The sequence below is a fragment of the Macrobrachium nipponense genome, chromosome 2 (assembly GCF_015104395.2).
Source record: "Macrobrachium nipponense isolate FS-2020 chromosome 2, ASM1510439v2, whole genome shotgun sequence".
Taxonomy (NCBI): Eukaryota; Metazoa; Arthropoda; class Malacostraca; order Decapoda; family Palaemonidae; genus Macrobrachium; species Macrobrachium nipponense.
In genome coordinates, this window is record NC_087201.1 from 89,844,563 (window position 1) to 89,864,138 (window position 19,576).

General features: G+C 37.2%; 1 protein-coding gene across 2 annotated transcripts in view; it reads left to right on the forward strand.

Annotated features, from left to right (window-relative positions):
• LOC135220771 (uncharacterized) overlaps window positions 1-19,576 on the forward strand; it is a 657,141-nt gene that overhangs the window by 146,420 nt on the left and 491,145 nt on the right. Inside the window, exon 1 of one of the 2 annotated variants that reach the window (XM_064258239.1) lies at window positions 18,568-18,643. The exons of the other annotated variant lie outside the window; for it this stretch is intronic. Coding sequence (XP_064114309.1) covers window positions 18,607-18,643 — 37 coding nt within the window. The 5' untranslated portion in view covers window positions 18,568-18,606. Of the gene's footprint in view, window positions 1-18,567; window positions 18,644-19,576 lie in introns of those variants that run through there. 2 annotated transcript variants of the gene reach the window in all.

The following is a 19,576-nucleotide window of genomic DNA, read 5'->3' on the forward strand; positions in this document are numbered from 1 at the left end:
GATAATTTGTATGCATATATGTTATGTATAATATATAATATGTATGTATACATATATATAGATATAGATAAAGATATAAATATGGCCTTTAACGATCGTATGTGATCTCACCCCTGGGGCATCATTGCTAAGAGAGCGTCATAGAAATGGGGGTTTAGTTTAACCAGGGGTGGGCCCTTCCCCATTTCTCAGCTCTCATAGCTAGCAAAGATAGATGAATTCCTAAGACTGATGACCCTTCTTCTTGTAACGCCTGCAGACTATTCTCGCGGTTGATTCTAGAAAAACAGGTGGTTCTTTTACTGAGTCATATCCAGTCATTCTCTGTTAATTGTAGGAAACCCTTTGTTAAAGACAGGAAAGCTTCCAGTCGCCTAATCAGACGACGTCGAAGTACAGCGACTCCTGACAATGCCCTTCGATGTCTTAGTGCCTCTGCCAGACTGTGATCAAACACTTTGCATATGTAAAAGGCATGAAACTTACTGGTTTTTACACCGCGCCAGTGGTTGTTCCTCTGCAGTATATGCTAGGATTTGATATCTCATGCATTGCGTTTGCAATGCATAATCCAATTCACATATGAAGTAGTAGGCATGAAACTTACGGGTTCTTACGCCGCGCCAGAGGTTGCCTACTACCCATATGAGATTGGACTTTGATACCCTATTCCATGGGTATCATGCGGCAGCAGAGAGAGGGGATGCACCACAGTCCAATGTTGGACATGGCATGCACAACAATCCAGTCTTTGGGCACTTACTGTCAGGCCACAATCCACTTTAGTCTCTCGATCGTGCAGAACTGCTTCCACAAGCATATCTAGGAAGGATTTCCATCACAAACTTCAGCGTCTTCCGGTTCTCGAAAACGAAATACAGTGACTCCTGGCGATGCCCTTCGATGTCTGAGTGCCCCTGCCACACTGTGATCAAACACTTTGCATATGTAAAAGGCATGAAACTTACGGGTTTTTACACCGCGCCAGTGGTTGCCTCTGCAGTATATGCTTGTATTTGATCTCTTATGCATTGGATAGCCCATATTTTGCATATATAAAAGGCATTGAACTTACGGGTTTTTACGCCACGCCAGAGGTTGCCACAGTAGTATATGCAAAAAGTGGGATGCAATTTGCAATGCATAATCCAATTCACATATGAAGTAAGCCATGAAACTTACGGGTTCTTACACCGCGCCAGTGGTTGCCTACTACCCATATGAGATTGGGCTTTGATACCCTATTCCGAGGGTATCATGCGGCAGCAGAGAGAGGGGATGCACCATAGTCCAATGTTGGACATGGGGTACACAACAATCCAGTCTTCGGGCTCTTATCGCCAGGCCACAATCCGCTGTAGTCTGTCGATCAACACAGACCTGGTTCTACAACCATATCCAGAAGGATTTTTTCTTTCAAAACTTTAGCGTCTTCCTGTTCTCTATGTCTGAGATTTCCTGCCTTCTATCCTCTGCAAGTAAACCACAGTTCTCCTAAAAATGCAGAGGTTCCATTACTTGCACCCTTTATGTGACGGCGTTTATCTTGTAGAGTTCTCGGACCATTTTAGCATCTAGCTCCAGTCGTTGGAGGTTGGCTGCAGATATCAGCCCCATTTTCTGGTGCAATTCATCTCTGTTTAGAGGCTTCTCAATTGATGGAGTTTCATTTTGGGCCTTTGAGTGCCTCTTGGTGCCAGCTGAAGGTCGTTGCAATCCTTTGATTTGGCGAAGTTCTTCTCGATGCTGTCCATTCGTCGGTAGAGGCTCTGCAGTTGACCTGGGGCTTCTTCAGACACAGAGTTTTATCCGAAGCCTTTTTGTCTTCAGCTTTCGTTTTCGTCCTCTCTCTTCTGCAAACTTCCTTTTCTTTATAATTCTTTGGTCCATTAAGGATTTTGACCTTTCCTAAGCAGCTGATCTTTGTATCCTGCGCCGAGATCTCTTCTTGGGGTCTTACGATTTCCATTAATGCTTCCATCTCTTCAAAAACCCTGGTCTCTAGTTGCTCCTTCGTCTCAGCAAGGTCGAATTCAAGTTGAACTATCCTCCTAATCAGGTCATTCATCTTTCCATTTGCCGTCGGTTGTTCTGCTACAACAGATTTAGATTCTTTCAGTAAACCGCTGACTTCCAATTGTTTCTGGGTGCATTCATTTTCCAGTCGAAGGATCTCGCTATCCTTCTGCAAGTTCTGTTTTCTCAGCTTTTCCAGTTCCTCGTTTTTCTCAGCTAATTCTCTTTTACATTGGTCGAGCTCTTTCAAATTTTCGTGGGCCATCTGTGTCTGAATGGTGAGGACTTGTAACTCGTCCTCTAAACCTTTCATCTTCAAGGTCTTGTTCTCGTTCTCCCTTTTCAGCTTTTCCATGTTCTTTTCTTTCCTTCCATTCTCTTTTCGAAGTCCTTCCAGGTCCTGATTCAGCTTGTTCACTTTTATTTGCATTTCGTCTCGGCTTTTATCGTTTTGCTGTAGATTTCGATGCAAAGTGTCCTTCTCCATCGAGAGCACTGAGACCGTATTTTCCAAAATAATTAGCATCTGGTCTCTCTCCTCGTTTTCCTTCCTTTGGACATCTGTGACCTTCGCCTTTTCAATCATTTCGCTTTTCAGCTTCTGCATCTCTTCGGACATTGAACTGATCTTTCTTTCCTTTTCTTTGTTTAGTCGTTCGAGTTGTCTGATGTGTTCTTCCATCTGCAGTCCTGCTACGGTCAGGCCCTCTACCTTGTCCATTAATTCGTCGATCAGCTGATCCTTTTCTAATCTCTCTTTCTCAAACCTCAAGAAAAGATTTTCATTTTCCTTAATTACTTCCTCGAACTTCCGACTTGTATCCAAATTCCTTGTTCTTCACTATCTGGATGGTCGCCTTCTTCATTCCTGGAACGTCCGTATTCTACTTCGTTATCCGAAACATGGTCTTCTTCAAAGCCAGAGTGATCAATTTCGTCCTCCTGATTTCCAGCCTCATCAAGACAGGCAGAGCTGTCCGAGGCCATGAAATCGACAAAGAACTGAACCATTTTAATGCTAAATCCACGAAGTATAAATACTCCAGTGAATAGCATAACAATAATGGCAAACAATGTAATCACTCGGGGGATTTGAAGCATGGAGTCAAAGCACTGTGCAAGCACAACTGTAAGCAAACTAAGAACATCTTTGTTCGTTACACATCAACTCTATTTGCCTTATCGTTACTTTGCCAAAATCCCACGTGACGTCTGGATTGTATTTCAGGAGTCATTTCTGGTTCCGCCGGAGCCGATCCTGTCTTCGAATGTTTGCTGATCCCCGGACGCAGTAGAGGTGTTTGATTCCGGAGTCAATTTGGGCTTCACGGGAGCTGCTTCCGTCTTCATATGTATCAGAAGAGGGGAATTCCTATGCAGTCCCCAGGGACTTTCTGAAGATCCTGGAGCCAGTCTTCACAAATGCTCACACACAAGAGAGTTCCTGCATACACATACTAGATATATATAATATATATATATTAATTACATATCTTATACATATTATATATATAATACATTACATACATATTATATATATATTATATATTATATATAGTAATATAATAATAGATATATACATCTGTGTTGTGAACTCTATTGTTTTAGTACAGAAAACAGCTGACAACAGATACACGATTTAGGTCATAAATAAGAAAGCTAATTAGAATGCAAATTTTTTATCGATAAAATACTTTCGTACAAGAATATTAATTTGATAGTTTGCCTCCTCAGTTCCTGCTGCATTTTTATAGGACAGGAGTACTGTCGACACTGTTGACCTTTGACATGGAAATATATTTTAAATACTTGTTATCATTTCAATAAGAATAATTATATTTTGTATTAATAAATCCCGTCAACTCAAATTCATCTTTTAAATTAAGTAATCTGTATGTCCCTAAATTATTCCCCGCACCGACAATGGAAGCCTTGAAATGAATGTTTATAACATATTTCTGTTCAAAGTTTCTTTATCTCTCATTCCCCAAAATATTTGCATACACTCGTGTTACACCCTGTATGATTGTTGTAGATGTCAAAGCAGTTGGTTTTTCTTTAGAAAAAAAAAAAACATGAATTAGACTTAAACGAGAACGTCACCTTTCATATTTCTTATCGTTTCAGCTACTTATAATATGCTTATGGTAATAGGTCTAGCCATACATGTGAAGCTAATTTTAATTAATTTCTATTTAGAAGTAATGAATAGCTACAGAAAGATCAGCCTAAGAAAGTTTTAATGAAAGTAACCCTTTCTTAATGTATTCGTCAGTTTTGACTCCCACAGCTTTCCAACGTGTACAGATGATCAGGATGATATGCAAGGAATTCGTAAAAAATAAACGACTGAATTATATTCGTTTGATTTTTTTATGATTGATTTTACTTTTGACTTTTAATAGCTAGGTCTGAGTAAATTATGTTAAGCAATTATTGAAAGGGATAAGAAAAAAAGTAAAACATGGCCAATAAAACAAGAATAACGGGAATAATAAAATAAAGCAGATAGATATATATATTGTCGTTTTAAATATGCATTCACATTACGTAATCATGTGTGAAAATCAGAAGTCCAATTAAGGCCCACTAAATGTGTCATGCAAATTATTTTATTGATCACAGGACAAAATTAGTTTAATTAAACATCGTTATTAAAGAATGTTAATGCCTTAATGTATTATTTATCGGCTGTATGAGACGAAATGACAACACCCCAGTGCAGTACGATACGTTGGGTCAAGACTCGAGCGGCAGGAAAGCCAACTTCAAAAGGCTGATGCTGACACGAAGCTAGAGTTGAGAATAAAATTAGAATTCATGGACCCATCGGTATATATTTCTTTACTTTGCAAGGTAATTATCTTTAATACGTTGAATAAGTCGACTCAATTCTAATGTCATTTATTTCAAGTATAGCACCTTTGAAAGGAAATGTTATTTATTGTTAAGTAAATCATCTGGCACCTGCATATGGCAATATTTCCATAGCGAACAATGAATTAAGAAACTACGCCTATTCTTCGTTGGCCGACAGTACAGTAAATTCCAGAAATGAAGCGACAAATTTCAGTGGATTTCGTTCGAAATTCATTAACTGGCAACTATAATTCGTAGCTGGAAAAACTTTTTTTTTTCTACAGTGAAAGGTCTATCTAGCAAAATAAAGCTAACATATGATGCACAGATATCAAATCTATGATATATATAACAATCATAAGAAAAAATTACGGTAATAGTAATTATTTTAAAGTATAGTAATTACTTCAAACTATAGAAACGAAACAATTTGAAATTTTCGTTAAACCAACATTACGAATGTATACTTAGAGCAATGTGGAAACAAATATTTTTAATATCATAGTGTATTATCAAATATTTTATATAAGAAGCGTAAAACCATGCAAGTATCAATAGAATGTAAAGGGAAAATCTCTGCAACATTAAACATAATCAACTATGAATGCACTTAGATTCAATAGGGAAGTTGGGTGTGGTTGGTAGTTTTGATTGTAGCTTCTAGGACCGAACATATAACACCATCTTCGAGACTAGGCCTAGTTCCGGGCATAGCAAGGCTTACAATGCAGGTCCACTGTCTGTTATTTAGGCAAAGATAGAACCATCCGGACCGACACCAGGACCTGTCCTTGCACCTGGGAAACAGACTCGCTATATAAAAAATAAAGACGGTCGCAAGCAACCAGAACACCTGTAAAATCACCACCTGGTTAAGTAGGGAGACGACAGACCCCAGACGCCCCCCTCTAACTCTACGACCCTACCCACAATCCTAACTCCACCTTTTTCACTTCAACCTTTTACCTCAAATTTTCTAATTATATTCCAACCGTGAAATTTAAGACTGAATTTGAGTAAGTCGGCGTATCATAAGGGAGTGATATCACCTAAATTCATATTTCCACGGACAACCAGTAATCAGTTCGATCCAGCCAAGCATTATTGTGTAACAGAAATTTATGATTTTTTTGTGGGGGTATATATCTATATATATATATATATATATTATATGATTTATACATATATATATATATAGATATAGATATAATAGATATATATAGATATATATACCTATATAATATATACATCATATATATACATATACATATCATACATATATATATATATATATATATACATTATATACATATATATATATACATATATATATATATATATATATACATTATATATACACATATATTTATACATATATTTATATATATATATGAATTATATAATATATATATATATATATATATATATATAAAGAAGCACCCAGAGCATGGCCAATAGGCCTAGTGCTCGATTCTTAAGACAGGCCTCTGGTTATTCCTGACTAGATAAAAAGGTCCTGAGAGAGAGAGAGAGAGAGAGAGAGACAGAGAGAGAGAGAGAGAGAGAGAGAGAGCACAACAGGAGATACTCGAATGAAAATAATGCTCGCCAAGCATATTCACACACTGGATCGTATGGACAAGAATAGTCTCACTTATGCACTGAAAAAAAAGGTGGAAACCTACGAAAATACTTGTTTGATACAACTCTGAACGCAATTCCACGTGCAAAAATTTGCACAATTGAGGAATTCGATGAAATTATTATCTAACAAGCTGGAAAATATATTTCCTTGATTCTTGAAATAGACCTAACCATGTAGCCAATGCTAAACGTGCATATAACTTGGATTTTTTTACACTAACTTGTGTCTTATTTATATTTCCTTTAATCGGATGCTAAACGTCTCTGTGCTTTATCAAAAGAAATCATAATAACTTTCGATATAACGCTATAAGAGTCGAAAGTTAACTTACAAATTATATTAGGCCAATGCCACTCGGTTCCTGCTGCCACTCTATGGTGAAAACCTGGTATCACACATTGAGAGCCGCAGATGATTCTATGGGGATTTTTTTTTTCATTTAATAAACAGTTATTGAACTAACATTGATCATTCACTGGGGAAATACTTTCTGTGCTTATACAGTTAATCACTGATACGTATTATCAGATAAAGAGGATGACAATAATTGGAATAAAATATAATAACTGGCAACCCCACGAGTTTCTAAAGAAGTACGATCAATTCTGAGATTTGTCGCTTCACTTCTGGAACTTACTGTACTTCGTAGGGGCAGTGCCCTCAATGCACCTCATGCGGTGCACCGTAGACATTACTTAAGGTTCTTTGCAGCGTCCGTTTCATTCATAATATCTTTTTTCCCACATCTAATTTTCCACCCTATCTAACCATTGTTTCATAGTGCAACTGCGAGCTTTTCCTCTTGTCACACTTTTCTGAATTTTTTACCATCAGTTTCACTTTCAGCGCTGAATGACATCATAGGTCCCAGCGCCTGGGCTTTGGCTTAAATTTTGTATTCTATTCTAATTAAGTGTGGATATCGTTTACCGCAAATGTGCTTTGTGACAAAAGATTTAATTTAAAACTGAAGGGCAAAATGTACAAGAGCATTGTCTGACCTCCGTTGATATACAGTTGTGAAACATGGCCCATGAAGAAGGCGCAAGAGAGAAGGATGGAAGTGGCAGAAATGAGAATGTTCCGTTGGATGTGCGGAGTGACGAGGAGAGACAGGACAAGGAATGACTTCATAAGAGGGACGGTGAAAGTTACAGAAGTATCGAAGAAGCTGCAACAGAGACGATTTCAATGGTTTGGGCATGTTATGAGAGGTGAGGAGGATTCTGCATGTAGAAGAACCATGGGAAGTGCCCGGAAAAGGAGGAGAGGTAGACCAAGAATGAGATGGAGAGACACAATTAACAGGGACAGAGGAGAGGAACGTGAGTGAGGTAATGGTGCATGATCGCCCAAGATGGAGAAGACTAATAATAAGCATCGACCCCATATAAAGATGGGAAAAGTTTAAGGTAAAAAAGAGGAGGATTATTGCAGTCAGGGCACCTCTCACGGTAGACTGTAGCGCTAATTAAGGTTAAGGATCATTGCAGCGTCCGTTTGGCCCGTAGCTTCAAACCCTTTCGTTCCTTTTACTGTACCTCCGTTCACATTCTCTGCCTTCCATCTTGCTTTCAACCTGCTCCTAACGATTGTTTCCTAGCGCAACTGCGATGTTTCTCTCCTGTTACACCTTTCCAACCTATTTACGCTCGAGTTCCCTTTCAGCGCTGAATGAACTCATAGGTCCCAGCACTTGGCCTAGGGCCCAAATTTTATGTTCCAGAACCCACAGAAAGCCTTCGATGAGTGGGACCGGGTAAGCATCCATCTGCAAGGGAAATATTTTGAAGTCAAAATATGGAATAGTATTCAGTTGCTGTGGCAAACAGAGGCTTCTCAATAAAGAACTTCATATCTCCCAAGATGAGGCTATTATTCCCCCTCGTGTAAACTATCCCTGTACTGCTGGTGAATTTGGATAATGGTAACAATATTGCGGGCCCACCATAAGCAATAATACTTGATGGAGCCATTCGTTCGGATAGTCATAAAACGTATTTACTGGGAGTGAATTGTAGCCAACATCTGACCTTTCATTGTGAGCTTCGTACACATCATACATCCAGATCATGACTTCGGCGGAAGTATGATGTTTTGTTCGTCGTCCAGTTAGATCCTGTATTGCTTTTATATCTCATAAAAGAAAATAAAACGGCTAAACTGAACTGAAATTATATTAGATGTGGGAGTACAACTAACGAAATAGGAATCATACGAGTTAACTAAGGTATAATTTATCTCAACTTCTTAATAACATGACATGTTTATTCCATCGTGAGGATATACGACCGATGAGCATGTGGGATATGCTAACACTGAGCATACTCCATGGGGTTTTACTTGCATAGCGTCATTCGGTATGCGTTCCCTTATCTTGAATAGAAATATTTTATACTTTCTTTCATTTCTGAAAGAGGAAATACAGAAACCATTTCTCTTCACTTCACTTTCCGAGCTGTTGGTGGTTTTTATTTTTAACTTAATAGTTATCTACCGTTCCGTCTCGTATGTTTTCATCATAGATTTTTTCTCCCTTAGCGGAGAAGGAAAGAAAATGTAATACTGATTAAAGTGTAAAATTCCGGGAAAAAAACTATTTTTTAATGGGACTTGGTTATTCACTCTTACACACACACACACACACACATATATATATATAATATATATATATATATATATATATATATTATATATATAAATTGAAAGAATAAAAACTTTCCTGTGAGTTGTTCATAACAGAGAAGCCCCTCCTCTCTCTCTCTCTCTCTCTCTCTTCTCTCTCTCTCTCTCTCTCTCCTCTCTCTCTCTCTCTCTGATTTCTTAGTTTGTCAAGAAAAGTATTGACAGTAGTATTGTATTTGTGGGGGAGAGAGAGTGGGAAGGGGGGGGGGGGGGGCGTCTAATTCCCCAGAAGAGCCTGGATGTTACTTGTACACAAGCATCAGGCCGTGCCATCTCAAACGAACTACCGGCCTTAACTTGGGTGCGTGCAATCAGCGAAGTTAATCAAAGTTTGTGAAATATTCAATGGAAAACTTCCAAGTTTTATATCGTTCCAAACTTGTTTTGGATGTTGCTCTATTGGTAAGGAGCTGTCGCGTGAGTGGATGTATCCAGGGCTTTCGTTGAGTGGTGCTGAATGTCGCCTGGTTTATTTGTATCCTCTTGCAGTCGATACACTTTCTCTTAATGTCTCAAGTTAGAGTAATTGTCATTTATTTACAAAAAAATTTTTAATAATGTCTATCAATCTTATATATGTATATGTACATATAGGTAGGTAGGTAGATAGATAGATAAATAGATAGATATAGATATTACATATACATAGATTTAGAGTACCTTGAGAATGTGTTGAACTAACATGAAAGCGCTTGGTACATCTTTTATTTTTCTTGTAACCTCAACTAATATTGTCACAAACTGTGAAGTGACATAAGAGCAAGCATCCAAGCGCGCGCGCACACTCTCTCTCTCTCTCTCTCTAATCGAATTATTTTCCCCATATTTCACGTAGCCTAATCTGCATTAAAGATGGGCATTCGCTAGTATTTACGCGAGTGAACGTGGCATGTTCGTTTTTCCGATAGAAATTGCCCTATTTCTGCTTTATTGTTAGCAATATATCGTAAGCTGTGAATTTTCGTTGGGAGTTGTGGGGCGGGAGGACAGCTGGCAGAATCCACAGATTCAGTGGTCTCCTTTGATGCCGCTGTAAAAGTAGTGCCTCCAACACGATACATATATATTGTAATGATCTCGTTTTTAGAGACCAGCAGGTTCAAAATAAAAACAAGAAATTGTGCTGGAATGACTGATCAAAGGCAAGATAGTTCAAGGAGGACGACTTAACAAAATGCAAAAATAACCTTAATATTAATTTATTTACAGTTTTAATTACATTTGCAAGTGAGACCAGGTTTTGGGTGGCGAAAATACAGTTATTAATTACCAAAATAATCAATAAATAGATAAACGTAATCAAATCACTCACACCACGACAAAAGTAAATTCGTCACCATGACGATAAACGCTGGTGGGTAAGAAGGGAAACAATGCAACCATCGTAATGGTTGTTTAAAACAAATAACGACTAATCGTTACAATATATTATATATATAAGTATATATAGATATATTAATAATATATATAATATATATATACATATATTATATATATATATACATACACGATATTACTATACATAACATTACGCACACACACACACAACACACATACATACATACATAACATACATACAATACATACATACACACACACACACATATATATATATATAGATATATATTATATGATACATACATACATACATAATATATATAAATATATATCTATATAATTATAATAAGGTGTTGTGGTCGTGTGTGGTGTTCTGTCTGTCGTGTGTGTGTGGCGCGCGTAGCGTGCGTGTGTGTATATGTATATATATGTCATATATATAATATATATATATATATATATATACATACATACATATATCATATAATCATATATATATATATATATATATATATATATATATATATATATATGTGTGTGTGTGTGTGTGTGTGTGTGTGTGTGTGTGTGTTTGTTTGTTTGTTTGTTTATAACTCGCACACGATGCACCTTCGCTTTATGTGATAGATGTATTTTTAAATAGCAATAATGTGATAAGTGATGGACTAGTTTTTGCGCACCATCCAGATAATGACGTTGGAATTAAGGTGTGCCCTTTTCCTCGCATTTTTGCCTGAACTCCTGACAGTTAGGCACTTGCTTGTTCTCTGTTAATGTAAACGAGGTGTTTAAACTTTGCTGGTGACCTTCCTTGCTGCTATCGTGTCAAAGGTTTGTATGCCTCGTTATGTAGGCCTTGTCATAGTTGAGCAACATTTGGTTTAGGGAAACCGAAATCAGAGCAGCACACACACACACACACTGTGCATTTCGTAATTTGTGGCTCTCGGTAAAATCAGTAACTGGCTGTGCTTAAAACGGTTTTAAGCATGCACAAATATTTTTAGTCAGATTTTTATACTTCAAATTTATTTTGTTACAGTGATGATGATAAGTTTCTCTCTCTCTCTCTCTCTCTCTCTCTCTCTCTCTCTCTCTCTCTCTCTCTCTCTCTCTCTCTCTCAGTTGTCAGGTCTTACCTTTTAAATCTTTATGATTCTGGTTTGACTGTAATCCCTTGTCATGACCGCTAAAAACGTGTTGAATGACTTGGAATTTGTTTTACCCCCTCTTTTTCTGTATCATATTTTGTATCTCCGTCCGTGATATTTAATCCTATTTTTTCAGTTTATCCTTTATCCCAAGTGGCATGGGCTGTTTGAAAGGCTGGACAGTATTTAGAAAAAAAAAAAAGGAGGGGAAGGTCCCTGACAAAATAGTGTTTTAACTTTTGGTGAATACAGTGGATGCTTATCATTTAAGTTATGGCTTTATCTCTATTTTTCGTTTGTTTTTAGTATTGAGTTTATAAATGATTTCGTATAAGTCTACCTATGTATTAGTAATATAGAAAGTTTTTCACTTCATTAAAATTGTTCTCGAAATGACAGGGTCTCTCTCCCTTAGCAAGGCAGTTGGAATCAATGACAGACTGGAGCTAATTTGCTAAGAAAAGGGTGTTAGGTTTGTTAACCTTTTGGACAGATTTATAGGGAATAGAAAACTTTATAAAAGAGATGGAACTCACTCGAATTTGGAAGGAGCAAAACTACGAGGAAACCTTAACGAAAACCTCTTGAAATACCTCAGTGAACTGAACATTTGAGGGAAGAAGTTGGAAAGTTCCCAGAATCTGGTTAGTATTAGCACTGCAGGAAACAGTGACAGTGAGGGAAACTAATAAAGCCACCGAGGACAGAAAAGCTAAAAAGGTCTCTCAGAGTGGCGCAGTTTAATGCTTAGTCAATTCGGAACAAAGTAGATCTCTTCAAAGCATTGGTAGCAAGTGAAGAATTAGACATAATAGGTATCACAGAAACATGAATACAAGAGGCAACAAGAGACTTCGTAGGAGAGGACCAGATAGCTTGATATAAATTGTTCAAAAAGGTAGTCTCAATAACAAAGGTGGATGCGTTATGTTATATGTCAAAACCACCTCAGCCTAATAGTGTAGAATTAAAACCATGCAGAAGTGAATGACATCAATATAAACAGTCTAGGGAAGAAGATAACTCTAACTAATACTAGTATACAGGCCTTCCCACCAACCACAAATGTCAGATGAGCTGCATGCACTACTAGGACAAGAAATAAACAACAAACGCTGCATAATTTTGTAAAAAATGAATTCCTTCACCAATGGGTTGATAAACCTCCTAGAGGAAACTACATACTAGACATCGTCTATCAACAGAAGATAATCTAGTGTCTGACCTTCCAGTAGGTGCAAATCTAGGGAAAAGCTACCATTAAATTATAGCGTTTCAAATTAATATTCAATATATAAAAGAGAAGAAGATATTAATGAGATTGGACTACCCTTGACAAGACCTAAAAAAGCTAAAGGAGTACCTTAAAAATCTAGAGTACGACGAGAACACAGGCCTAGATAAGTACGTATTGTGATGCCTTTCAAAAGAATACACAGAAAAAGCACTAGATGTATACCATTAAAGCAAATACTAATTAATTGCAACCCTCAGCCCAAGTGGTTCAACAGAGAAATTAAAAATGAAATGAGCGAAAGAGACATTGCATAAATCATTAAACCCATAACCAACACCAGAAGAAGCAAGCAGGCATAAAAGAACTATGTAGAATGGTGGACAAATGCAAAGATAAATGAGGATAAGATAGTTGCATCTGTTTGTAAGGAGAATCCAAAAGAACTCTTTGAGCATGTTAATAGTAGGAAACCAATAGAAAAATAGCATAGGTCCCCTAAGGGAAAATAGAGGAAACCTGGTAAACTCAGACTTGGAAAGAGAAAAGTTATTGAATAAGTTTATTATTGTGTTTTCACAATTGAAGACACTACCTCGGGACCGGAACCTGCTATTGCATATGAAGGGGCAGAACCGTTGGACAAAATAACATTTACAGAAGAGGACATTAAAAACAAAATCTGGCCCGAATGGGAATCATCCAAGAGTAATTAATGAGCTAAAAGAGGAGAAAGCTCCTCACCTATATTAAACTCTACATGAAAAGTGCAGAGCAATGAAAGGCACCATAAGGATGGAAACTAGGTAATGCGCCCCCACTTCACAAAAAAGGTCCAAGAGAAGAACCCGGAAATTATAGACCAATCTGTCTAACGTTGGTCGTTTTAAGATTTGAGTCCATAATTGCAGATCAAATTGTGGATCACATTGATAGAAACAACTTGTTAAACAGCCAACACGGTTTCAGACAAAACAGATCCTGCCTATCAAAACTCTTGGAGTTTTTTTCATAACATTCTCGGTATTTACGACAGTAGTAGAGCAAGAAATGGTAATAAATGATGATGAATCAGAATGGGCAGATGTAACAAGCGGAGTTCCTCAGGGTTTTGTCCTTGGACTTCTCTATTTTATTTTTATTTTTTTATTAACATTAAAGACATTGATGCAGTCTTAACTAGCAGGATAGCCAAATTTGCCAGTGACACCAAACTAGGTGTAAATACAACAGACCCAGATACAGTGGAAATTTTAAGAAATGATCTAAAAATAATGGGAGAGTGGTCAAAAATATGGCAAATGCCTTTCAACTTGGATAAGTGTAAAGTGTTACAAATAGGAACAGACAATCCTCATGTCAGCTACGTGCTGCTTGGAAATGGGATAAATAGTGTAGAACAAGAAGAGGACCTTGTAGTCATTATTTCCAAGGACTTAAAATCCACAAAACAGTGAATAAAAGCTGAAAGGAAGGCACAGAAATTAGTGGGATACATAAAGAGGCAGAAACAAGGAAACGGTGCTGCAGCTCTACACATCAATGGTTAGACCTCATCTTGAATACTCAGTACATGCAGTTTTGGTCATCAACGATAAGAAAGGACATAAATAGATTAGAAGAGGTACAAGCAAGAGCCACACAGTTAATTCCATCCATCAGGCAAATAGGTTACCAAAGATTTACTAGGGAGCCTGAACATGTATGGCTTAGAAACACGACGATTGCGAGGACAACTAATCGAAACATTCAAAATACTGAAAGGCATAACAAAAGTAGACAGTTACCTATTTACGTTAAAGGAAATCTAGACAAGAAATAATGGATGGACACTAGAACTGAAGAGATACAACACATCCCATTGAGTAAGTACCTTATTGGCGTGGTCGGTATGGAGTAGCCGTGCCGCCTCGTTGGCTGCGAATTCGATTCTCTGGCGTTCCACTGATGGGTGAGCGATATGTATTTCGATATGTGCGATATGTGTGGTTCGGAAGTCACGTAAAGCTTTTGGTTCCGTTGCTGAATAGCCACTGGTTCCATGCAACGTAAATATACCATACAAACAAACAAACACATCTCATTTTGGGAACTGTACAGACGAGATGTGACACATGCCATAAACTGCCACCAGAAGTTGTAAACAGCAACAGTGTGGAAGAGTTTAAAAGAAAGCTAGAGAAAATCATTAGGACATTGAATGAACAGTAACGCCTGCTCCAAGAGATAAGTGAGCACATGATGTCTCCTCGGATACTAATAAGTCTTTGAGACATCCTAATTCTCTCTCTCTCTCTCTCTCTCTCTCTCTCTCTCTCTCATATATGCTAAAAAATTCTTGTTGGAATAAGTAGACCCGTTAACTTTTGCTATAATGAATAATTCCGTATCATTATGGTGCGTCGTCATCAGATGATATTCAACGTAGTTCCTTAATTTCATTAGTCTTTGTTCTTTAAAGTCTACAGTCAATCCGTTTTCTGTCAATCCAGTAGAGACTGTTTCCCTCTCTCATGCGATTCGTTTTCTTTTCCAACGAGTTTTCCGTTTTCTTTTCAAAGTCTGTGCCTGCATAAATGAATAGGGCCGTTGTAAACTGTGAATGTTATTTGAATTTCATTAATCCTCATTGTTCAATTTGCTTTCATTTATTTCAACACATTAGATGTTTGCCTAGTGTTTTTGTAATCTTTTTTTTTCGGCCATCAATGAAACTGGAGTAAGGAGATGGGTATTAAATTTCTTTTGTGTGGGTATTGGGTTTTATGACACTGACAACAGGTCGGGTCAGTAGAGGTCCCGACTAGCTGGGAACATTTGTTGATGGTTTCTATCCATGAACGCTAATATTCAGCCACATGAAAAGAGGCAGGTTTGATCATTCGGTATAGACCGAAGAAGGTGCAAATTCCTTGTTTTGGGAATTAATGCTGTACAACGCTGATCAAACTCTGATTGTGAAGCTTGGCTTGTACTAATAATACCGTTAGATGTTAGGTCAGAGAATTGTATAATAGTAGTAGAAATGAAGGAGTTTTATTTTTGTGCCAGTGCCACATCTCAAAAGTATCTGCCGTTAAATTGTGAGAAAAAAGATAACTTGATTTTGTTAATCACTATCGGAACCAGAAAAATTCCATGGTGGCACCAATTTTCATATCATACACACACACATTATGTGTTTTAATCACTCGTGTCAGCTTGATATCCGCGTTGCGTAATGCATTATTATAAAGTCTTTCACCACAGCAAGCTGCTTTTGATCGTTTTCGTTGATACGAGAAATCATATCTTTTGAATATTGGCCTCCTCTCGGTTCTGCACTTTTTGATATAAGACTTAGCAATGCCTCCTTTGTTTGAACTGTATGGGATTGTCACTCACTGCCTAATCCTTTTGGCCGATGCGCTCGAAACTAAGGAGAGTTATGTGAAATACTCTCTGCCTCTTTCGTTTTCATAAAACTAAATTATTTTTTTTAGGATTAAGATTGTGAAATTGGAAACCTTTTACTTGGCCGTTATGCCCATTCAGTCGTAGAAACAATAGCATTTTTCATATTACGCGTGTGTATGTATTTATGAATTGCAATGTTATTCAGCTCTTATATTAGTTTGTTATTTTTCATATTATAGTAAGAGTAGACGTCATTCGAGCATGTTGGAGGATTCGCAATGTTAATTCATTAGCTAAATTTGGGAGCGATACTTCATGCGCTGCAGATGAATGCCCAGTGCCTATAACTCCCTTAAAATCTAAAGTTTTTCTTGTAACCTGTGAGTTGAACATCTGAATATCCATGATGAAAATAATCTTCTCTTCCCTAATTGACAGCTTTACTTGTGCAAGGGCCTGGGTGCTTGTGAAACATTTGCTGTAAAGTCCAGTGTTGTACAGACATGCATAGAATCTGTAACGAAATTCCCATGATTGGCGTTGACGCTGTTACTTTTGAACATGTTAATCGTGAAGAACTAGTTTTGAGACTTGGTGGGAGGTGAATTAGCCTTTGTTATTGAGTATTATCTAAGAGATTGAAAAGAATAGTTGCTGATGGGCACTATAGTGACTACAGAAATATAACCCGTGGTGTTCTCATAGTAGTGTTCTTGGCTCGTTACTCCCTTATGTTATTTACATACAGTGTTACTGCGTTTCCTTTCATTCATGAAGTGATTGTAAGACTTGTGGTCGCGGCTTCATTCAACAGATCTAGCTCAAATTAGTCTGCGGTGCAGATGGTGTGGAATGAAGTTGAACCGTAACAAAACTCGCCAAGTGTCAGCGTTAGTATAAATTGTGCAGTATATATGTTTAGGAGTGTTCGGCGTGCATTGATAGGTCTGGTGTATGAAGACGGTTAATGCTGTGGACATTTTATTGCACATGGATTCATCCAATTCAGTTATGTAGTAGGAGTGTGGCAGTGACTGGTGATGTTTTTTCTGGCGCCTCCTGCAGTTAAGTAAGGGAAAACGCCTTAGTGATATATATATATATAATAATGATATTATATATATATATATATATATGTATGTGTGTGTGTGTGTGTGTGTGTGTGTGTGTGTGTGTGTAGTTAGTATGCCGGTTATACATACATGTAGTAGAATATATATATATATATTATATTATTTTATATTTTATTAATGTGTGTGTGTGGTGTGTGTGTGGCGTGTGTGTGTGTGTGTGTGTGTGTAGTCAGAATTCCATAACATACAGAAGTAGAATAAACTATCTATTTGAGGTGTGATAAATCCTCAGACGTAAAGTATGTTTGTGCAGTATGAATGAACTAGGAGCATATTATTTTGTCCCTCGCGAAAGCAGGGCTTGCAGTTAGTAAGTGTTCTTGGGTAGTGTTGTTTTGGGTGTATGGTTTTGCATGTTTTACACACGTATATACATATATACACACAAATAATCTATTTAATATGTAAAAATCAATTATATACGCATGCCTCGTGGGGGATAGTGCCGGCATTGCACCTCATGCTGGGCACTGTAGGCATTACCTTAGGTTCTTTGCAGCGTGCCTTTGGCTCCAAGCTGCAAACCCTCCCGTTCCTTTTACTGTACCTCCTTTGATATTCTCAGCGGCGTGGTTGGTATGGTATTAGTGTCCCACCTCGTTGGTCGCGGGTTCGATTCGTGACCATTCCATTGAGGAATGAGAGATGTGTATTTCTGGTAATAGAAGTTCACTCTCGACGTGTTTCGGAAGTCACCTAAAGCCGTTGGTCCCGTTGCTGAATAAACACTGGTTCCATGCAACGTACTTTCCACTATCTTCTAGCAATTGATTCATAGTGCAACTGCGAGGTTTTCCTCCTGTTACACCTTTCTAACCTTTTACTGTTAATTTTCGTTTCAGCGCTGAATGATCTCAAAGGTCCCAGTGCTTGGCCTCTGGCTTAAATTTTATATTCAATTCAATTCTCATCAATGCATATATAAATATATATATATAGATTATATCTATATATTATATATTATATAGATATATATATATATATATACTACAGTACATACATATATATAGAGCATATATAGAATATATATATATATATATATATATATATCTATCATATATATGAATTCGCATAGTAGGTATTTGGATGATTAACAAAGTCGCTTTGATTTCCAGGTAAGCACTTCAGCTGGGGGATGTGATATGAATCATGGAGGATTTCGTTGTCGTAGGATGGATTTTCCGAGGTGAGTTTTGAGTGAGTATGTTTTTGCGTGTGCGTGCGTCCAGTGCATGCATGCGTTTGTTGGATGTCGTCCGGGTTTACGCCTTTTTTCACATCTGTTCACACAAATTTTTTCTAGCATGGTGAAGTAGCGTAACGAATGCCTCGTAATTAAGTGATTTTTTTTTTTAAACCTGAAAACCGTCCAATTTTTTTTACAGCTCGTGGCCTTTTTATGAGTGTGTGTGTGTGTGAAGCAAATAACTCTAATTTTTTTTATTTGCAACGTTGTAATCATAAAAAATGCAATTGCTTGTGGGTTAATTATTCATGATTGGTGTAGTTTTTAAAGTTTATTTGCGTGCTTGGATATTATGTACTTGTACACCTACACATACACAAATATATGCTATATTATATGTACAGATATATTTGAATAACTTGATCACGAAGTATATAAAACGTGATGCTTTGTATAATAAAGGTTTTTTTGCCACGAAGGAAAAAAATGAAAAACGAGTTGGCCGAGTACTTTCGGTCCTATTCGGACCCTTTACTGAGGCATACTCTCCGAATAGGACCGAAAGTACTCGGCCAACTCGTTTTTTCCTTTTTTCCTTCGTGGCACTTTATTTATACCACACACATATATATATAATATATATATATATATATATATATATATATATATATATATATATATATATATATATATTTATATATATATATATATATATATATATATATATATATATATATATATATATATATATATATATATATATATATATATATATATATTTGTGTGTGTGCGCGCGTGCATACCTACGGCTGCTTGCCCGAGACACACAAACTATATGTTTGGGAACAAGATAAACGGAGACATACAGAGTCACGTCTGGAAGGGGATTCCTATGATTACTGGCTCGAAGGACAGTGCCACTACTTATTACTT